Consider the following 16,167-nt stretch of genomic DNA (forward strand, 5'->3'; position numbering starts at 1 on the left):
TTTTAAATGTCCCCTGATCATTATATAATAGTATCCCATATCCAATTACACAGTGACATAATTCAAACAATAATACATACAATCCACAGTCATCAAAATAATTTTTCCCTGGTGGCTCAGATGGTAAAGAATCCACTTGCCATGTGGAAGACCTGGGCTCTTTCCCTGGGTCGGGAAAAGCCCTTGGAGAAGGGAATGGCAACCCACTCCAGTATTCTTGCCTGGAGAATCACAAGGAGCCTGGTGGGCTACAGCCCATAGGGTGGCAAGGAGTCAGACACTACTGAGCAATTAACACTTCCACTTTCAGAATATGCTGTAAATGATTTTTTAAACTGAATTTTCCTTTACCATTAATATAGACAAGTATCAGGGATTCAGTTCGGATTGTCACAGACCTATGAGCTGTGACCTATTCTGCTATCTTTTATTCTTGCTAGTCATTTCCTTTCTATTTTCCTTAAGGGTCCACAAGATTTATGGATTTGACATTTGATCGCTTTAGTGGAAACCACTGGGATTGTTTATAGCTTGTGCTATTTTAAAAAGGACTTTTACTTTCTAGAAAATGAATATTCTACCCAAGAGTTTGTAAGTTGAGTGGAAGCTTTTCATTTATCTAGCAATTGTTGATTGGTGGTCTGGTAAAAAGGAATTGCTGACAAATGGAAGACTTTCCTTGGAAGGAAAAGTTCAGCTTATATTCTTCGCCTGATAAGTGCTTGCCAAGAACGAGGCTAATGACATCTGTTGGCTCTCTGGCTTGACTGTTTCTGTAAAGAGCTGACTAACAATGGAGATGATTGCTACCGAGTTGTCTCTGTGGTTTACTTTAACTCTCAGTCTTTCCTCCCTAATTATCATTTTGCCAAACCTCAAGAAGAACTCTCAACCAGAGGTCATCCTCCATTCATTTAAAGATTTGTTGGAGGGTTACAAGTTTTGACCAAACCCACTTAGAATATCGGAGAAGGCAATGGCATCCCACTCCAGTACTCTTGCCTGGAAAATCCCATGGACAGAGGAGCCTGGTAGGCTGCAGTCTATGGGCATGGACTGGGCAACTTCACTTTCACTTTTCACTTTTCACTTTCATGCATTGGATAAGGAAATGGCAACCCACTCCAGTGTTCTTGTTTGGAGAATCCCAGGGACAGGGAGCCTGGTGGGCTGCCGTCTATGGGGTCGCACAAAGTCAGACACTAGTGAGCGACTTCACTTTCACTTTCACTTTCACTTACAGTATCATACACTTATAATATCCATACACTTGGCTCTAAAGTCTGGTCTGTGATCAGTAGAAGTTTAGTTTTACAACTCCGTGATGCTTCCTTTTGATCTCCTTTTTCTTCATGTGAAACTTCATGTGGCTTCTCCTTGCCTGTAATAATATGTATGAATCAAATTGCTCTTGGAACAGTCTTGTATCTCTTTTGAGCACACAATGTTCATAAACTGGGTTGGGATGTGAAAAATGATCTCTTTCTTCTTAGGAGAAAAGGTGATTCTGGGTGCTATGTCCACTATTTGAGTGACTTGTCACTGACCTTAACATAGTCACACTGGTGCCTGTGTCTGTCATTGAACACTTATAAGGAGCTGAGCGACTTGGTTTATTAAAGGATTACATCTTCCTAAAGCGTACAGTGCATTAGGGCTTTTCAGAAAATGGTCTTTTTCTTTCTTTCTTTTCTTCCTTCCTCCCTTCCTTCCCTCTTTCTTTCCTTATGCTATCTCATTTCTAATGCCAATCAAGGACAAATTTATGTGACCAGTGTCATGGGATCAGTTTCTAGAACATGAGAAGAATTCTGACTATGAGAAGTTTAAATAATGGGTGCTCTAGAAATGTAAAGCATTTTTTCTATCATGTTTAAGATTTCCGTAGAACAATCAAACTTAAAAAACAATCAAACTTAAGATTGTTTCATACTCTATGTGCATAGTATTTTGTAGAAGAAAAGGCTCAAAGTTAAGAATCTAAAAGCCTGGCATGCAGGCATGCAGAATAAAACTACAGTTTATACTATGATAGTAATAGATTTTTAAAATCATTATCTATATTCTCATGAAGCAAGGCAATAGAAGTAGTACATTTACAGATTGTACACAGGTTAAATTATTAGCAGTTCTCATCCTATTCTTCAAATCTACATTTATGTCAGTTTTCCTCCAGGAGGCATTTCAGTTCAGCTCAGTTCAATTGCTCAGTCATGTCCGACTCTTTGTGACCCCATGGACTCCAGCACGCCAGGCTTCACTGTCCATTACCAACTCACAAAGCTTGCTCAAACTCATGTCCATTGAGTCAGTGATGCCATCCAATTACCTCATCCTCTGTTGGCCCCTTCTTCTCCTGCCTTCAATTTTACCCAGGATCAGGGTCTTTTCCAATGAGTCAGTTCTTCACATCAGGTGGCCAAAATATTGGAGTTTCAGCTTCAGTATCAGTCCTTCCAATGAATATTCAGGACTGATTTCCTTCAGAATTGACTGCAATTTGATCTCCTTGCAGTCCAAGGGACTCTCAAGAGTCTTCTCCAATTCCACAGTTCAGAAGCATCAATTCTTTGGTGCTCAGCTTTCTTTAGAGTCAAACTCTCACATCCATACATGACTACTGGAAAAACCATAGTTTTAATTAGATGGACCTTTGTGGGTGAAGTAATGTCTCTGCTCTTTAATATGCTGTCTAGGTTGGTCATAGCTTTTCATCCAAGGAGCAAGTGTCTTTTAATTTCATGGCTGCAGTCACCACCTGCAGTGATTTTGGAGCCCAAAAAAATAGTCTGTCCCTGATTCCATTGTTTCCCCGTATATTTCCCATGAAGTGATGGGCCTGGATCTTTGTTTTTTGAATGTTGAGTTTTAAGGCAACTTTTTCACTCTCCTCTTTCACTTTCAAGAGACTAGTTCTTCTTTGCTTTCTGCCATAAGGATGGTATCATCTGCATACCTGAAGTTATTGATATTTCTCCTAGCAATCTTGATTCCAGCTGTGCTTCATCCAGTCTGGTATTTCACGCAATATACTCTGCATAGAAGTTAAATAAGCAGGGTGACAATATACAACCTTGACATACTCCTTTCCCTATTTGGAACCAGTCTGTTGTTCCATCTCCAGTTCTAACTGTTGCTTCTTGACCTGCATACAGATATCTCAAGAGGCTGGTAAAGTGGTCTGGTATTCCCATCTTTTGATGAATTTTCCATAGTTTGTTGTGATCTACACAGTCAAAGGCTTTGGTGTAGTAAATAAAGCAGAAGTTGATTTTTTTTTTAAAACTCTCTTGCTTTTTCTATGATCCAACAGATGTTGGCAATTTGATCTCTGGTTCCTCAGCCTTTTCTAAATCCATCTTGAACATCTGGAAGTTCTCAGTTTGTGTACTGTTGAAGCCTAGCTTGGAGAATTTTGAGCATTACTTTGCTACTGTGTGAGATGAGTGCAATTGTGTGGTAGTTTGAACATTCTTTGCCATTGCCTTTCTTTGGGATTGGAATGAAAACTGACCTTTTCCAGTCCTGTGGCCATTGCTGAATTTTCCGAATTTGCTGGCATATTGAGTACAGCACTTTCATGGCATCATCTTTAAGGATTTGAAGTAGTTCAGCTGGAATTCCATCACCTCCACTAGCTTTGTTTGTAGTGATGCTTCCTAAGGCCCACTTGACTTCACATTCCAGGATATCTGGCTCTAGGTCAGTCATCACACCATCATGTTTATCTGGGTCATGAAGATCTTTTTTGTACAGTTCTTCTGTGTATTCTTGCCACCTCTTCTTAATAGCTTCTGCTTCTGTTAGGTCCATACCATTTCTGTCCTTTATTGTGCCCATCTTTGCATGAAATGTTCCCTGGGTATCACTAATTTCCTTGATGACATCTCTAGTCTTTCCCATTCTATTGTTTTCCTCTCTCTTTGCATTGATCACTGAGGAAGGCTTTCTTATCTCTCCTTGCTCTTCTTTGGAACTCTGCATTCAAGTGGTTCTATATTTCCTTTTCTCCTTTGCCTTTCACTTCTCTTCTTTCAGCTATCTGTAAAGCCTCCTCAGACGACCATTTTGCCTTTTTGCATATTTTTCTTGAGATGGTCTTCATTACTGCTTCCTGTACAATGTCATGAACCTCTATCCATATTTCTTTAGGCACTGTCTGTCAGATCTAATCTCTTGAATCTATATGTCACTTCCACTGTATAATTGTAAGGGATTTGACTTAGGTCATACCTGAATGGTATAGTTGTTTTCCCTAATTTCTTCAATTTAGGTCTGAATTTGGCAATAAGGAGTTCATGATCTGAGCCACAGTCAGCTCCTGGTCCTGTTTTTGCTGACTGTGTAGAGCTTCTCCATCTTCAGCTGCAAAGAATATAATCAATCTGATTTCGGTGTTGACCATCTGGTGATGTCCATGTGTAGAGTCTTCTGTTGCATTATTGGAAGAGGGTGTTTGCTATGACCAGTGCATTCTCTTGACAAAACTCGTTAGCCTTTGCCCTGCTTCGTTTTGTATTCCAAGGGCCAATTTGCCTGTTACTCCAGGTATCTCTTGATTTCCTACTTTTGCATTCTAGTCCCCTATAATGAAAAGGACATCTTTTATGGGTGTTAGTTCTAGAAGGTCTTGTATGTCTTCAGAGAACCATTCAACTTCAGCTTCTTCAGCATTAATGGTTGGGGCATAGACTTGGATTACTGAGATATTGAATGGTTTGTCCTGGAAACGAACAGAGATCATCCTGTCATTTTTGAGATTGCATCCAAGTACTGCATTTCAGACTCTTTACTGACTATGATGGCTACTCCATTTCTTCTAAGGATTTCTTTGACCACAGTAGTAGATATAATGGTCATCTGAGGTAAATTTGCCCATTCCGGTCCATTTTAGTTCACTGATTCTTAAAATGTTGATGTTTATTCATGCCATCTCCTGTTTGACTACTTCCAATTTACCTTGATTCTTGGATCCAACCTTCCAGGTTCCTATGCAATATTGTTCTTTACAGCATCGGACTTTACTTCCATCACCAGTCACGTCACAACTGAGCATTGTTTTTGGTTTGGCTCCATGTCTTCATTCTTTCTGAGTTATTTCTCCACTCTTCTCCAGTAGCATATTGGGCACCTGCCGACCTGGGAAGCTCATCTTTCAGTGTCATATCTTTTTGCCTTTTCATGCTGTTCATGAGGTTTTCAAGGCAAGAATACTCAAGTGGTTTACCATTCCCTTCTCCAGTGGACCTCATTTTGTCATAACTCTCCATCATGCCCTGCCCATCTTGGCTGGCCCTACACAGCATGGCTCATAGTTTCATTGAGTTAGACAAGCCTGTGGTCCATGTGATCTTTTTGATTAGTTTGGTTGTTTAGCCATTCAATAAGTATTTATTGAGTCCCAATTAATTGCTGGGAACTAGGCAATGGCACCCCACTCCAGTACTCTTGCCTGGAAAATCCCATGGACAGAGGAGCCTGGTAGGCTGCAGTCCATGGGGTGGCGAAGAGTCGGACATGACTGAGCGTCTTCACTTTCACTTTTCACTTTCATGCATTGGAGAAGGAAATGGCAACCCACTCCAGTGTTCTTGCCTGGAGAATCCCAGGGACGGGGGCATCTGGTGGGCTGCCGTCTATGGGGTCGCACAGAGTCAGACATGACTGAAGCGACTTAGCAGCAGCAGCATGCTATGTACTATGTGCTTGGAGAAGGAAATGGCAACCCCCTCCAGTATTCTCGCCTAGAGAATCCCATGGACAGAGAAGCCTGGCAGGCTACAGTACAAGAGTCAGACACAACTTAGTGATTAAACCACCAAACCACCATGCTATGTGGTAGGGACTGCGTTATGAAAAGCCACAAGCAGTCAACTCCAAAAATACAATAGAAAGAGAGTCAGACATGGAACAATTAACTGCAGTACCACGAGAGGCACTACCAAGGAAGTATGTATATAAAGGGTAGAGATGAGAGATCGCCCAGGGAAGTTTCATCAAGAAGTAATGCCCAATCTGGGCTTTGAAGGATGAATAGGAGTTTTCAGAGCTGAACTCAGAAACAACACCATGAGTTTGGCACACTGCACATAGCTTAGTATAGTTAGCTTATGCATTCCAAGGCAGCAAAAGAGTAGTAGATAATGGAGAGGTGGAGAGGATCCAGATTGCAGAGAATTTTTTCCTATTTTTTAATTTATTGACTTGCTCTGTGACCTCGAGTGAGGCATAGTTACTGAAGCATAAGTACTTCATTTGTCAGGCAGGTGATTCATTTGTATAATGTCAAGCATGCTGGCTCCTCTTCAGGGTTGCTGCTGATTGGATTTTCATGTGAGGTAATGGATATGAAAGGACCGGGTTATAATATGCAGCTGGGGTGACGATCATGCCTCTAGATAAGCCAGTGCAGTTCTGTGCCCAGATAGTTTGTGTGCGTTCCACAGACTTCTTCCTCCTTGCCTGTGCTTAGGGCTCAGGAGAGCTAACCACTCACATTTAATGTATCAAGTTACACCAGCTTAGACTAGTAATATTATTGTTTGTCCAAACTGGGACATACTAAGTTAATATGTTTTCTCTATAGCTGTGATGGTACCAGCTAATAAGGTAAAGCAGAAAAATCATGAAACATTAAAACTGGATAGGAAAGGTTCTAATTCCACGTGCTCATTTGAGAGAAGAAGAAATGGGGTCTTGAGAAGGAAGCATCTCCTCCAGGGCTACCCCTCTAGTTAGTGGTGCCCCTAAGACTGCAGCCTCCATCTCCTTCCCCTGAGTCCAGCTGTCTTCTCACTGCACCCTGACACCTCGCTACGTGTCAAGTTGAGCTACACAAAATTGCTGACATTTTTGATCTGAAGAAAACAAGCATTTCCTGTGGTTTGACCTAATAGGACCACCTGCCCAGCTGGCCAGCTGACTGCCTGAATTCCTCTTCCTCCGTGACGTCTGCCCATGGAAGAGGCTCTCTGCCCACTCAGATTCCTGCCAGGCTGCGTTGAGGGAAATTCAAACTTTTCCAAAGCTTCCACATCCATTATCACATTTGATCCTCATAACAATCTCAACACAGAGGGAAGAATCTCTGAAAGAAAAGTTGTATTAAGATACTGCCAAATAAACACTTTAGAAATCAGATAAATGGTTTGTTTCGCACAGTCAGTAATCGGAAACATGAAAATGAAATGTGGCATGCAGATGATGCGCCTGGATGTGGCACCTACCTACTCAGGCACCGACTGGCTCTCCAGGTGCTGACGGCCATGACCCCTCTTGCTGCCTCCACACCCCCGTTAGTCTGGTGGGTGGAACTGGAATTTGTCACACGTGTCTCCTTGATAATGATAAATCAGAACTCTGGCGTGGGCAACTTGTTTAAATTGCTAGATTGTTGAGGGAACAAAGACCCCTAACACCCCTGACTTAAAGCATAGTAATCAAATATAGTGTTCCCCTCCAATGGGGAGGGAAAAGAAAATAGCATGAGATAAATTTAGAAGAAAAGATTTTCTAGTTCAATACGGGAAGTTAGCCGGACACTTTGTATGGACCTATCTAGATTGTATCCAAATATGAGAATGATTGCTCTGATCACTAAATAGGAAGTTGCTATATTTTGCATTACATTACATCATTACATTCTCTGGAATGAACATATGTTTCATATCTTCCTTGAATCCTGTACACTCTAGAGAAGGAAGGCACGATGTTTTCTCTCTTCCATTTAAGCCATATGGAACCCCAACTCCCAAACAGAAACAGCATTGCAACTGGTCACGCAATCAGTGTATTTCTACTTTCCTACTATTAATAATTGGAAAATAGGAAATTGACACTGATATACTGGGTCTGTATCTTTTTATCACGTATGTAGATTGGTGTAATCATATAATTAACAAAGAGAAACTTTTTAAAATTTACTACTATAATTATCTAAAGTCTTGCTGTGAGAATTTGGGGGGTAATTTTATTTTGTGCCAAAAGCAGCATATAGTGATGCCCCTATTGAGGCATACAAAAGAATCTAAGAAAAGCTCGTGGTCTGTATTTTTTTCCATACTGCTTCCACTGAGTTTATGTTGAAAAACTCTCAGAAGGAGGCAAAGGGCACAAAATACTTGTATTGTTATCCATAGCAGTAACATGTTGGGTCCATAGTCTTTGAAATGGAGAGCCAAATATATCATCAAAACAGTTTGGGGACATCTCCAAAAAGAATATACCAAATATCTCTTTTTAAAACACATTAAACCTGCCACCCTCTGCGGCTCACACCTGCCCAGCAGGTGAGCACAAAGATTTCTCCCTCCACCACCTGCCCCCAGATTTCCAAAGACTGAAGAAGGGGATTTAGAACATTGCATGGAAGGAAGCTTGGTGTACCTTAGGAGAACACAGAGACAGCCATGGCTGCTGATAGCTTATCTGTCTGCTCCGGGTTACCCCTGCCGACTCTTTTCTGAAAAACCTGATGTGAGCATACACAAAACAGCCAATCATTTCTCAAAAAGAATGGGCATGAACCTTTGTAGCTGGAAATTTCAAGAGGGGACAGTTATCCTTCCCAGTCCCGGAACATGAGTATTTGCACCCACTAAAGGGAGAAAACCAGGCAGGCCAAGGAATCACCAAATAGAAGTGAATTGCACGAAAGAAATAGGAGTGAAATAATCAGTATTCTTGTGCAGAAAGGGAACATGGCATATTTCAGCTAACAAAGCACATTTCTTAAATTGCCACCTATAGCACCAAGATCAAAGGGAGACAGACAGGGGTTGAAAATGGTGATCTGTCTGATATGTAATTTGACTTTTTCTCTTACTCAATTTTCTAATTCTTTTATCCCAAGTTATTCTCTTTTCCCTGAATTTATAACTCTATTTTAAAAACCCATTCCATTTACAATCTGTGGACATGCAGCCAGAACTGTATATATCAAGTCAAAATCCACAGGAGCACATTTCCTACCAAGGAGGCACCACAAAGCATTTTCCAAATGACTAATGACATTAACTGACACTTTGTGACAATCATTAGTTATAGGTATTATTTCCAAATGCATGATGAATAGGTGCTTATGGAGTTCAAATACATTATCAAGTTATGTTAGGCAGGTAGCCATAGAAGCTAAATGCTTATGACAGTGAAGCTATTTGAAAATGGCAATGGAGTAGTAGAAACAAAATATATGTAATATTACACATTTTCATTGGGTAATTATTAAACATTTAAGATCAAATATCCTATTCAGTTAAATCTGTTTCCAAGTTCAGGGTCATAAACCACTAACATTTGACAATGGCTGCTACTTTATCCTTCAGGATTTGATTTTGCCTACTTGAGCATCTGCTTTCATTAAATTCATTTTCACAGTTGTCTTTAGGCATGTATAATCTCTTCTTTGGGGTTTTAAAACTTAATTTTAATTTTTAAATCATTGCATTTTTGAAAGAATTAGTAAATCATTTATATCAAAATGAAATATTCCTGAATACAGTGTTTAGATAAAATACTTGTTGTATGATTCCTTTTTTTCAACCTAATAGGATATAATTGTGAAACATAAATGCATTATGCCTTTCAAACTCAGCAAACTATAAATTCCACATTTGGTTGTTTTTCTCTGTTATTATTTTAATTATTGCTTTTTAAATCATTTCTTTTCCAAAATTCACCTTTTGTTCACCCAGGCGCTTTCCTTGTCCTAGCAGGTCCGGTCAGTGCCTGTTAACTGACTCCTGTCTCCTTCATCTTGTTTGCCTCCGCTTTTTCTTTTTTGTTTGCAAACTATACTGCCTAGCTCAGTGCCTGGCACATGGAGGGTGCATGTTCTCCCTCTTTACCCCCATTGCCTATTATGAGCTTACATTCTCTTTTTAGAACATTCAGTTCAGTTACTCAGTCTTGTCTAGTTCTACTACTCCATTGCTGCAGGAAGACCTGCAGCACACCAGGCTTCCCTGTCCATCACCAATTCCCGGAGCTTGTCCATCTAGTCAGTGTTGCCATCCAACAGTCTCATCCTCTGTCAGCCCCTTCTCCTCCCACCTTCAATCTTGCCCAGCATCAGGGGCTTTTCAGATGAGTCAGTTCTTCGCATCAGGTGGCCAAAATATTGGAGCTTCAGCTTCAGCATCAGTCCTTCCAATGAATATTCAGGACTGATTTCCTTTAGGATGGACTGGTTGGATCTCCTTGAGGTCCGAGGGACTCTCAAGAGTCTTCTCCAACACCACAATTGGAAAGCATTAATTTTTTGGCACTCAGCCTTCTTTATGGTCCACCTCTCACATCCATACATGACTACTGGAAAAAGCATAACTTTGACTAATATGGGCCTTTATGGCAAAGTGATGTCTCTGCTTTTTAAAATCCTGTCTAGGTTTGTCATAACTTTTCTTCCAAGGGGCAAGTGTCTTATTTTGTGGCAGCAGTCACCATCTGCAGTGATTTTGGAGCCCAAGAAAATAAAGTAACTGTTTCCATTGTCTTCCCATCTATTTGCCATGAAGTGATGGGACCGGATGCCATGATCTTAGTTTGTTGAATGTTATATAATGTACACATTCCACATCACCAATAAGGCTGACCATCAGCAGAGACCTGTGACCTAGTGTGGGTGAGACAAAATCAGATAGAGACCTTATAGCCTTGTCTGCTGCCCTCTACTTGCATAATTTTTAGACTTTTACACATCCGAGTTCCAGACACAGTACTTGGTTTCTATAGTGATAAAATAAGAAAATATGAATTGGGCACTGTCTTTAAGGAACTTCTAGACCAGTGTGCGAGCAAATGGATACACAAATAATACAAAGTAGTAAATCAGAGGGCAGAGGAAGAAAGCCAAGCAAAGAGGCAAGGAGAAAGGAAGCAAACCAGGGAGGCAGCAAGGGAAGGATGGAGGTGTCAAATGAATTGAATTTAAAACTACCAAACTTGGGACTTCCCTGGCGGTCCAGTGGTTAAGGCTTTACTTTCCAGTGCAGGAGGCACAGGTTCAATCCTTGGTCAGGGAGCTATGATCCCACATGCCTTGCAGCCAAAATGCCAAAACATAAAACAGAGGCAATATTGTAACAAATTCAATGAAGACTTTAAAATGGTCCACACCAAAAAAATCTTTTAAAAAATAAAATTAAACTACCTAGTTTTAGTAGTAGTTTAATCGCTAAGTGTCAGACTCCTGTGACCACATAGACTGTAGCCTGCCGGGATCCTCTGTCCTTGGGATGTTCCAGGCAAGAGTACTGGAATGGGTTACCATTCCCTTCAGGGAATCTTCCCAACCCAGGGAGTGAACCCAGGTCTCCTGCACTGCAGGCAGATTCTTTACAAACTGAGCCACCAAGGAAGCCCTTTAGAATTCCGGTGCCTTAGGCCTTTCAGGAACAGACCCATAGTAATAATCCCACACCAAGCAGGGGAAACAGGGTTCTAAATGGTGCTCACAGCACTCTAAAAAGAAAGCAAAGCCCTTTTCCTCTCTATATAAAAATGAGCACTTACTTTTAAAAACTCTTGACTTCAGAAGCAAAATGCAAACTTCAATCATTCATATTTTTTCATCCAATAGTTCATCTAACACCTGTTTGACCCCTGTCAATTACAGGAGGAAATAAGCTAGCAAATCAACCTTTCCACCTCTCCTGGGCTTGGATTGCATTGGAGAAAGAGTATTACATTGTGGATGAAGACTCCACATTCTTAGAAGTGACCCTGACACGCAGAGGATCCCTTGGAGAAACATCCTCTATCAGTAAGTAACTTTGAGTTGGTTGTTGGCAAAAGGTAACAAAAACATGAAATTAAGGCTTAAAAATAAGTATAAGAGAATAGATTGGAAGAGAATCAGTAACAGATTTGGGGGAACTTCTAAAAGATTAATGTGTGGACTTATGCCATGGTTTTCACTCCATGTGAGTTACAGGTTTATATACGGCAATTTTTTCTTCTTCTATTTACCCCTTTTCTCTTTCAAGTTGAAGGACTCTAAGAAAATTAAGACATTTCATAACCATATACCACAATCCCCATATCACTCAGTTTCTTTCAAAATTGTTTTTAAGCATAGAATACATTATTATGCTCAGTTCTAGCTATTTCTTTTTAAAAATTATTTATGAGTACATGACACATTATTGTGTTTAGTTGTAGCTATTACTTTTGATTATATATAATTGTTTCCACCCTGCCATTAGGTTATAAATTCCTCCAAGATATGTACAGTGTGAAATTTTTCTGTGTTCTACAAAGACCTAAGCTTTTTTGAGGTAGATGGATATATAATGCCTACATAATACATTGCATTATCATCACTAATAATCAACAGTAATTGCTCTAATGATGCATTACATTTTTATAACATCTCTAGCTGCCAGAAATTTCAGAGATCATTTTATCTTTTTCATAATCTGTTGTGAAGACAAATAGAAGACAATAAAATGCCTTCATTTTACAAGCGAGCATTGTGAATTTCCGAGACCTTTGGGGGCTAATTAGAGTCCTGCCAAAAGCACTGGAGAGAAGCCAGGAGGCAGATGGCTGAGAACAAGCAATCAAGGAAAGGCCAGCTTTTCTCAGGTCTGTTCTCCAGGCTCAGGGTGTCTGAGTTGGGACAGTTCTAGGAGACAAAGTCAGCCAGAGAGCACCATGATTTCTGCATGGCCCTTGGTCTCAGTTACTACCCAGAGGTTACTTCATCAACACACAGTGGACCTTTCTGCCAAGAACTTCAGCTGAAACACGCTTCCCTTCTCTTGTAGGGTTCTGTCTCCACAATTCTTTATCTTGGGCATTTCTCATAGGCAAAGATTTGGGTTTTTATGTCAAGAGGTATTTTCATATCCTGTCTGACTCAGGGGGAAAAAACTGTCCATCTGAGCCAGAGTCATTTGAATATTTGTGGAGGAACTAAACTCCTCAGAGAGGTGCAAAGGTCTTACTATCTGATTCGGCATCTCCTTATACACTGTCTCCATGCCCTGCTTCATTGCTTCTTCAGAGCACTAACCATCCCTGACAGGCATCTCAGGTCCAGCTGTCCTCTGTTTCCCTCAGCAGATTTCCAGCTCCAAAAGGGCAGGAACGGCATCTTGGGTGATGGCCAACCCTCAAAACAGCCTGGGACATATGGTAGTCACCCAATATTTGTTGTTATGCGAACTACAGTCAGCTCTTTTGTTCTCTAAAATGCCATCATTTTGTTCTCTTAAAATGACATCAGGGACTTCCCTGGTGCTCCAGTAGCTTAGACTCCACACTCCCAATGTAAGAGACCTGGGTTTGATCCCTGGTTAAGTAACTTGAGTTCACATGTAACTAAGACCTGATGCAGCCAAATAAATAAATATTAACAAACAAACAAACATATCAAACCACAGAAGAGAATCTATAAAACACCTTACTCAGGGCTCTAGGAAGCCCTCCTAATCCCCTCACCCTACCTGATGCTGGGGTTAGTAGTCTAAATGTTAGCAGAGTGCCAAAATCTGTTACTGAACACAGGGTCCCGCTGCTCACCACTCAAAAGTCAATAAAGAAGCCAGGTGAGCGAAAAAGAAAAGTTTGCTTTATTTTCGACGCCAGCAATATTGGAGGTGGGAGGAGGTGCTGATGCCTGTCCAGAGACCAACTGCCCCCTGACAATCTGGGGACAAGAGCTTTTATAGATAGAGGGAGGGGGCGACAAAGAAGAAACAGCCCAGTCGGCTCTGACAGTCGTCTTGAAATTGGTCGTCAGTGGTCTGACCATCATCGTCTTGATTGTTTTAAGTACAGTTAAATCTTCAATTGGGGCTTCCCTGGTGGTTCAGATGGTAAAGCATCTGTCTGCAATGCAGGAGACCCGGATTCGATCCCTGGGTTGGGAAGATCCCCTGGAGAAGGAAATGGCAATCCACTCCAGTATTCTTGCCTGGAAAATCCCATGGACGGCGGAGCCTGGTAGGCTACTGTCCATGGGGTTGCAAAGAGTCGGACATGACTGAGCGACTTCACTTCACTTCAATCTTCAATTCCAGAATGGATTTGTTTCCATTTCTTGAGGCCACTTCTCAGAATTGTGGCACCTTATGCCATGGCTACTGTCTGGTCAGCTTGTTGTTGACTTCCTCCATCTGGCAGTATCTATAAGGCAGCTCCCAGGATATGGCTTAGAATATTATCTATAGCCCTTGAGAAGGAACTAAAGGTCCTTGACTTTGCATGGTCCCTAGCACACATGGAATACTCAATAATGTTACCTGCCATTATTCTTTCATGGCTTTCATACATCAGAATTGAAATCACCTCTTTATCTCCCCCACAGACTTGTAAACCCCTCAGCAGTAGTGGCAGCCGGACCTGATTCAGCGTTACATCCTTAGCACCTGGTAGCCAGTACCCGCCCAAAATTAAGTAAACAGCCACCTGCCTGCACAATGTATACGGCAGTGCTCACTAGCTCTGTTTAAACTCTGGCTGAACACTGAAGGTAACAGTATGGAAGTTTCTCAGAAAACTAAAAATAGAGCTACCTTATGACCTAGCAATTCCACTTTTGAGTATGTACCTAGAAAAAAATCAAAAACTCTAATTCAAAAAGATACATGCACCCCAATGTTCTTAGCAGCATTATTTACAATTGCCAAGACATGGAAGCAAGTAAAGTGTCCATCAAAAGATGAATGGATAAAGATGTATTGCGTGTACATGTGTGTGTGTGTGTTTAGACACTATGTATATAGACAAGTTAGTGAATATAACATAAAAGAAACAACTCTGATACAGAGAACAAATTAGTAGGTTATCTGTAGGGGTTGGAGCAGCATAGGGATAGAGGAGTAAGAGATACAAACTATTACATGTAAAATAAGCTAAAAGGACATACTGTACAACATGGGGAATAATGCCAATATTTTATAATAACTATAAATTGAGAATAACCTTTAAAAATTGTGACTATTTTGCACGTGTACATTATTGTGCATATATAACCTATATAATGTTGTACAGCAATTATACTCCAATTTTTAAAAATGAGAAAAATAAAGTGTAGCCGAGGATATACCCCTCTTCCATATCTTCTTCACCTCAACATGGGACCAAAGGAGGCGCTTCAAAACTGGACATCCATTCTCAGTTACCAAACTAGGATTAATGCAGACTTTCTTCAACACTTTTGAAAAGTCAACTCCAGCTCTTCTATCCTGGAAATTATTTTCACACGTTAGAGCTTTGGGTGTCTTTTACATGAGATCAGATTCTCTGAGAATGAGACCAAGCCAGTGGCACAAGGGGCTGTGAGTCTCATTTTATGTAAAGTTTTTCATGATAACTGGGGTCAGGCCATGATATCTGATTTCACACATTCAAACAACTGCAGAGTCTAAACCTTATATGAGGCCTGAAGTGATGAGACATGGATATTTGTGCTCCACGGGGTACTCATTGGGGTGTCAAAGCCCAATGATACTAGAATACTTCTTGAACATTCTGTGGAGAGGGGAGGATCAATTCAGTCTTGAGGGGCTGCCATCTGCCACCCTGTATCTCACAATGAGTATTTTGCTTGATTTTTAAAAACTTATTTATTTTTGGCTGTGCTGGGCCTTCATTGCTGCTCGGGCTTTTCTTTAATTGTGGTGAGTGAGGGCTACTTTCTAGCTGCTGTATGCCAGCATCTCTTAGCGGTGGCTTCTCTTTTTGTGGCGCACAGGCTCAAGGGTGCACGGGCTTCTGTAATTGCCGCACGTGGGCTCAGTATTTGTGGTCCCTAGGCTCTAGAGCCAAGGCTCAATAGTCGTGGTGCACTACCCTAGCTGCTCTGAGTCATGTGGCATCTTCCCGGACCAGGGATGGAACCCACGTCTCCTACATCGGCACGCAGATTCTTTACCACTGACCCACCAGGGAAGCCCCTTGATTTTTTTTTTAATGTATTTATTTATTTATTTATTTTTGGCTGCCTTGTGCCACATGTTGGATCTTAATTCCCTGAACAGGGATCGAACCCACGTTCCCTGCAGTGAAAGGTGGAGTCTTAACCGCTCACAGTGGGCATTTTAACACTGCTGTGTTGTTGGTCATTTGCTTCAGTAATTTGTTAATTTCTATTTCCTAACACTGCTGAAATCTAGTCCCAGCTCTCCATCTCCACCAATGGTGTCCTAATTGTCTGGACAT

The 16,167-nt window shown here is 41.0% G+C and overlaps 1 protein-coding gene across 1 annotated transcript in view; it reads left to right on the forward strand.

Annotated features, from left to right (window-relative positions):
• The window catches only part of LOC129630304 (FRAS1-related extracellular matrix protein 3-like), a gene marked incomplete at its 5' end in the record, with an annotated part of 104,754 nt that overhangs the window by 51,298 nt on the left and 37,289 nt on the right, over positions 1 to 16,167 (forward strand). Inside the window, 1 exon segment of the mRNA XM_055550806.1 lies at positions 11,615 to 11,761. Within this exon segment, the coding sequence (XP_055406781.1) occupies positions 11,615 to 11,761 (147 nt within the window).

Source organism: Bubalus kerabau, chromosome 16 (assembly GCF_029407905.1).
Source record: "Bubalus kerabau isolate K-KA32 ecotype Philippines breed swamp buffalo chromosome 16, PCC_UOA_SB_1v2, whole genome shotgun sequence".
In the NCBI taxonomy this organism is placed as follows: Eukaryota; Metazoa; Chordata; class Mammalia; order Artiodactyla; family Bovidae; genus Bubalus; species Bubalus kerabau.